This window comes from Mandrillus leucophaeus, unplaced genomic scaffold, assembly GCF_000951045.1.
Source record: "Mandrillus leucophaeus isolate KB7577 unplaced genomic scaffold, Mleu.le_1.0 Scaffold324, whole genome shotgun sequence".
In the NCBI taxonomy this organism is placed as follows: domain Eukaryota; kingdom Metazoa; phylum Chordata; class Mammalia; order Primates; family Cercopithecidae; genus Mandrillus; species Mandrillus leucophaeus.
Genome location: NW_012103410.1, coordinates 1,262,783 through 1,269,833, shown reverse-complemented (window position 1 = coordinate 1,269,833; position 7,051 = coordinate 1,262,783). Strand labels below are relative to the sequence as shown.

General features: G+C 34.4%; 1 protein-coding gene across 1 annotated transcript in view; it reads right to left on the bottom strand.

The window, feature by feature from the left end:
* ABCB11 (ATP-binding cassette, sub-family B (MDR/TAP), member 11) overlaps positions 1-7,051 on the bottom strand; it is a 107,780-nt gene that overhangs the window by 16,441 nt on the left and 84,288 nt on the right. Inside the window, exons 19-20 of the mRNA XM_011988170.1 lie at positions 6,088-6,192; positions 5,836-5,997 (exon numbers count right to left, since the gene is read on the bottom strand). Coding sequence (XP_011843560.1) covers positions 5,836-5,997; positions 6,088-6,192 — 267 coding nt within the window. The remainder of the gene's footprint in view (positions 1-5,835; positions 5,998-6,087; positions 6,193-7,051) is intronic.

Sequence of the window (7,051 nt, the reverse complement as noted above, 5' to 3'; positions counted from 1 at the left end):
TTGCAGTTCTTTGGGATGTCCTTGCTTCCTTTTACATTTTATTCAATTGGTATTTTTTAAAAAATTAAAAATAATACAGCCTAAGACACAAACAAAACATACATATTTAACAATATATACATATATATTTATTTTTTTCTTTACAAAAAGGACTCATACTCTACATATTACTTTGTACTTTGACTTTTTTTCACTTATCGATGTTACTTAACTATCCTTCCAGATCAATATACAGGAACACTTTAAAAAATAGCTGTGTAATATTCCTTAGAATAAATGTATCATAATCGATTCAGCTATTTTCCTGTTAGTGGATATTTGGGTAGTTTCCAGGGAATTTTATTAATTTTTTGGTTAATATAAAAAATGACAAATGTCCTTGAACACACATGCTTACACAATAGGAGGGAATTCACTCACGAGAATTCTGGTCAAAGAGTATATAATTAAAAAAAAAAAGAATTTCTGGTTGGCAAGGACTGTCAGGCATTACAGAATACTTGAAAAGCAACTCTAAAGTTTTTTGGGGGGATATCATTATTTACTATTATTCTCCAAAACATTTGCTTACTATTATTTGTTATTACTCTCCAAAAAACATTGAAAAACTTTGTACATTGTATGAGAGTGTCAGTTATTCCCCATCCTCATGAGTATTATTCATGATGGTTTCAGGAACACTACACATAATATGGTTATATGAGGGATATTACTATTCATTATAAATGTTTTTCTAGTTTATCATTTGTTTATATAAAAGTTTTGAGTTTATGAAGTCCAACATGTCTACTTTGTAGTTTTGAGTTTTTGTCTTGCTTGAGAGAATCCCCTCTACTACCACTCTTATTTCTCAATGAGCTCTAGCTAATATAATAAGAAAATAAAATAATATGAGTATAAACATGAAAAAAGAAAAAAGAGATAAAATGATCTTTTTTGCATTTTTTGCTTTGCGGTTATTGTGACTTTTACTAATTGAAGGCTCGTGGCAACCCTGCATATGCAGAGCAATTCTATTGGTGCCGTTTTTCCAATGGTATGTGCTCGCTTTATGTTTCTGCATCACATTTTGGTAATTCTCACAATATTCAAACTTTTTCATTATCATATCTGTTATGGCGACCTGTAATCAGTGATCTTTGGCATTATCGTTGTATTCGTGTTAGAGCACACCATGAACCACGCCCAAATAAGACTGAAAACTTATTCAATAAATGTGTTTGTTCTGACTGCTCCACTGACTGGCCATTCTCTGTCTCTCTGTCTCTCTCTCTCTCTCTCTCTCTCTTTCTCTCTCTCTCTCTCTCCTCAGACCTCCCTATTATCTGAGACACAATAATATTGAAATTAGGCCAATTAATAACACTACCTTGGCCTCTAAGTGTTCAAGTGAAATAAAGAGCCACACATCTCTCACTTTAAATCAAAAGCTAGAAATGACTAAGCTCAGTGATGAAGGTGTGTCGAAGGCTGAGACAGGCTAAAAGTTAGGCCTCATGCGCTGAACAGGTAGTCAAGCTGTGAATGCAAAAAAAAAAAAAAAAAAAAAAAAAAGTTCTTGAAGGAAATTAAAAGTGCTATTCCAGCGAACACACAAATAATAAGCAAGTGAAGTGAACCAGATTTATTGCTGACATGAAGAAAGTTTGAGTGGTTTGGAGACAAGATCAAACCCACTACAACATTCCCTTAAGCCAAACCTAATTCAGAACAAGGTCCTAACTCTCTTCAATTTTAGTAAGGCTGAGAGAAGTGAGGAACCTTCGGGACAAAAGTTGGTTCATGAGGTTTAAGGAAAAAAGCATCTCTACGATGTAAAAGTGCAAGGTGAAGCAGCAGTGCTAATGTAGAAGCTGCCACAAGTTCTCCAGAAGATCTAGCTAAGGTCATTGATGAAGGTGGCAATACCAAATAACAGATTTTCCATGTTGATAAAACAGCTTTCTATTGGAGGAAGATGCCATCTAGGACATTCGTATCTAGAAAGGAAAAGTCAATGCCTGACTTCAAACTTACAAAAAACAGGCTGACTCTCTTGTTAGGGGTTAATGCAGATGATGACTTTAAGTTGAAACTTACCATTCCAAAAATTCTAGGCCCCTAAGAGGTATGCTAAATCTACTCTGCCTATGCTTTATAAATAGAATAATAAAGGCTGGATGACAGCACATCTGTTGAAAACACAGTTTTTTGAATATTTTAAGCTATTGTTGACAACTACTGCTCAGGAAAATATATAGCTTTCAAAAATATTAGTGCTCATTGACAATGCACCCAGTCACCCAAGTGCTCTGATGCAGATGTACAAGGAGATGAATGTTGTTATGCCTGTTAACCCAACATGAATTCTGCAGCCCATGGGTCAGTGAGTAATTTTCACTTTGAAGACTTTTTATTTAAGAAGTAACATTTTACAAGGCTACATCTGCCATAGTGATTCCTCTGAGGGAACTGGGCAAAGTAAATTGAAAACCTTCTAGAAAGGATTCACCATTCTAGATGCCATTAAACACATTTGTGATTCATGGGAGGAGGTCAGAATATCCACATAAATAGGTGCTTGAAAGAAGTTGATTCCAACCCTCACGGATGACTTTGAGGGTTCAAAACTTCAGAGGGAGTAACTGCAGATGTCATGAAAATAGCAAGATAACTAGAATTAGACGTGGAGTCTGAAGATGTGCTGCATTACATTGCTGCAATCTCACGATAAAATTTGAATGGATAAGCAGTTGCTTCTTATGGATGAGCAAAGTGGTTTCTTGAGATGAAATCCACTCCTGGTGAAAATGCTATGAACATTATTGAAATGATTATAAAGGAGTTAGAATATTACATAAACTTAGTTGATAAAGTAGCAGCAGGGTTTAAGAGAACTCAATCCAATTTTGAAAGACATTCTACTGTGGGTAAAATACTATCAATCAGCATTACATGCTACAGATAAATCTTTCATGAAAGGAAGAGTCAATTGATGAGACAAACTTCACAGTTGTCTTATAAGATATTGCCACTCTAACCTTCAGCAACCACCACCATGATCAGTCAGTTGCTGTTAATAAATTAAGATATGTACATTGTTTATTTTTAGACATAATGCTATTGCATAGTTAGTAGAATATGGTATAGTGTAAAACACAACTTTTATATGCACTAGGAAGCCAAAAAATTAGTGTGACATGCTTTATTGCAATATTCTCTTTATTGTGGTGGTCTGAAACCAAACCTGTAATATCTCAGAACTATATCTGGCATTTTATTATATATCTAGAAAACCCAGTAGACTATATTAAATTTCTAAAATTAAAACTTACAAGAGAGCATGGAAAGTCCTTAAGGTAAGTATACAAAAACTAATAGCTTTCATCTCAACTCATTTACAGATATAATTGAGAAAAACGTCTCATTCAAAATAGTGGAAAAAATACATGAGAAAAAGTGAGTAAGATAGTGGGACATATTAATGTAACTATGAATCTTGGTAAAAACTAAAGTCTTATTTGTATGTCTCTCAGGAAAATTTAGTACTCCCACAATAGCAATCCTATTGTGTATGTATGTGTGTATATGAATTTGACCAGAATAAAAACAAATTTTTAAGAAGAAATTAAAATGAGTGTAAAGTACATTAAAATAATTAACATCCAGGAATAGATAAGAGAATTTTGAAGAGGAAAAATTATTGTGCAGGGATTTGCCTTACCAGATACTAAAATGTATCAAGTTATAAGAATTAAAACAATGAGTACAAAAAAAAAGAAATAATGAATAAGACATACTATTTGATAGCACAATAGAATGACTATAGTAAATAACTTAATTATACATTTAAAAATAACTAAGAGTGTAATTGCATTGTTTGTAACACAAAGGATAAGTGCTTGAGGGAATGGATACCCCATTCTTCATAATCACTTGTTTCATGTTGCATGCTTGTATCAAAACCTCTCAGGTACCCCATAAATATATATACCTACTTGGTATCTATCTACAAAAATTCAAAAAAAATTATGAATTAAAACAATAAGTTTTTAAATAGAATAAGTCAAATTGATCAATTCAGACTAGAGTATCTCCAAATAGTTCTAAGTATATATGGAAAGTTAATATTCACAATTGGAGGAAACATTTCAAACCAGTGGAAAACGTAATCTATATTTAAAAAATATTTTTGGAATATTTTCTATCCAGCTTCAAGAAAACAAAGCCAAATCTACCTCACACCAATCTTAAGATAAATTTGACCTGGGCTAGCAATCTTATTTTTTAAAAAACAACAAAAGTATTAGAAAAATTCTGAGAAAATCCTCTTTTTAAAAAGATAAGTGTTTGTAAGATAATTAGATGCTATTCTCTGAATTCTAGTGATAGTAAATAACCTTCAAAAGTTCCTTGCAGATTGAAGGACACGAAAATAGAAGTGATAAGATTATGACTTATTTATTTAGCCTAAATTTAAGAGTAAGGGGAGTAGACTACAATACTCCAATGATGAGAGTGAAATTGGAACAAACCTTCTTTAAGCAGTTATGCAATACATATCAAAATCTTCCAAAATGATTATACATCGATTCAGTGATTATATTTTGAGAACTAAGAAAATAATCAAGGATGTGGCAAGCTCAATGTAAAATGACATAAATTGCTTATAAGGAGGAAAAAACCTGGGGCAAAAACGTAACTAGAGAATCCTTTAAGACATGACAGTAGATGAAAATGAAGTATTGTGCATTAATTAAAATCTATTGTAGAAGAATAATGACGAAAACATGTTCACCTTAGATTATTTTACAGGAAGAAAGAAAGACTGCAACACATATGTAGAGTGTAACCCTAAGTCTATGGGAAACACATGTGCTTACAGAAAAAGCCTAGATGAATTGAAAGTGAACTATTTATAGGGATTTCCCCCTGAGTAAAAGGATTCCACGATCCACTGAAATTGTCCCATATAACTTTTGGTATTTTTGGTTAAACTGTCTAGGAGTTGAGACATGCTACAGTACTATCAATCCAGTGAGTTTTTTTCTTCCAAGAGCCTCACAGACCATAGTTCAGTTTTAAAATTGTACTTAAAAATTTTTTTCCTTTGTTTTTGTTTTTAAAAAAATTTATTAACATATTATTTCTTTTTTAAAAATAATTTTAAGTTCCGGGTTTAAAAAAAAAATTTCATAGAAAGTGGGTAGAGATGTTGGAAGGGAAATTTGGCTCTCTTCACTTTAATCCAAACACCTGGTTTTATAAAAGTCTAGCCTCATCATGTGTGTAAGCCCTTTGAACAAGGCTGTGGGTTTTGGGGTTTACACACCACAGCTCTGCCTACCTTAATCAGAAAGTCAGCTCTTTGATACCTTCAAGATTCTAGATAAAAATCATTTCTTTCCCTCAGTTTCCTGACTGCGCTCCTGCTGAGGCTGCCCAGGACAGCTTCTCTGTTCATAGGGCTAAACCACACTCTGGGGTCCTGTGTGAGTAAGGAGACTTTTGCCCTGTTCCCCCACCCTCTCGGGGGTGGTATTGAATCTTGTTGAAGCTGAGCCTCTGGGCCTGAAAACAATCTCGGAAATGAGTCTCAGGAAAGCTAGACTCAGAGGAAATCCAAAACCCTGACAGATTTTGGTGCATGCCACACACTGATTCTGGGCACTGCCTGGGAGACACTGCGCTTTAGCTGCTGTTTGTCAGTGTTAGGAGCAGTGGAAAATGTGGCTTTAGGATATCCCCATCCCACTAGTCCCTATTCCATAGGAAACACGCAGGTGATGTCAGAATGCTCTAACGAAAGAATGCCAATGCAGTTAATACATTTCTGCTTCCCCTCCCATAGCTTACCCCTTGAACTTGGGAAGCATCTGTAGCAAGTCTTGTTGTCAATGCTCCAGGGCTATTTCTGAGGTCATCAAACCAGCCAATGTCTTGCCCCAACATTGCCCTGAAACCAAATTTACGTAGTCTTTTTGTTAGGAGCTCCCCAGATTTAGCGAAGGCATATCCCTAAAACATGAAGAAAGAGACTTTAGAGACATTTTAATGAGAAAAAAGGAAAAATAACTAAATCACTTACTGAAAAATAACATTTCTTACCTGTAGAAATTGGGTGAAAAGAGATACACAGCCCATTGCTACGAAAAGTAGGCACACACCATTGATCTGTGACCTTTGTTCATCTTTATCAGGAAGTGCAAAAGTCTTGGAAAGATAGTAAGCAAGGTAACTTTGTTATTATAAACAATAGAAAAATAAATATATTTACATGTTTAAAATGAATTTTTCTTACCATGTCATTATAATCTGTCCAAATTCATAAAATACACAACACCAAGAGAGAACCCTAATGTAAGCTGTGGATCTGTGATAATGATGTGTCAATGTATGCTCATTAATTGTAGCAAACGTATCATTCTAGCGGGAGATGTTGATAATGGGGGAGGTTATGCATGTAGAGGGGTAGCGGGTATATGGGAAATCTCTCCATCTTCCTCTAATTTTGCTGTAAACCTAAAAGTGCTCTAAAAAATAAAGTCTTTTAAATCATGGTTCCACTTTAAACATGCTAGTAATTAAACAAAAGTCAGCTATGAATATGATGACGATGTACTACAGTCCTCTGTGGAATGGAAAACCTGGTGAATGAAAACCAATGGTGATGACTTACAGAATTTTTGTCTTGTTATTTTGCCTTTTTAGGCAATCGTGTTGGTTTTTCATTGACACAGATGAAAAGGATGATGAAATGACTTAAATCATTTAAGTAATAAAGCTGAGAAAGAAGGAAGAAAGGAAGGAAGGAAAGGAAGGAGAGAGAGAAGAAGGAAGAGAGGAAGGAAGGGAAGAAGGAGGAAAGGAAGCAAACAGGGAGGGAATGAGAGAGGTAGTCATGAAGGAAAAAGGGAAGGAAGAAAGGAAGGAAGGAAGGGAGGGAGGGAGGGAGGGAGGGAATTGAGATCTGGAAATGTTATCTGTGACAAAACTCAAAGTAGTATTAATATTTTGACCTATGTCTTTCTCAATTACTAAATGAAACAAAATATGACTTTCACTCAGGTAA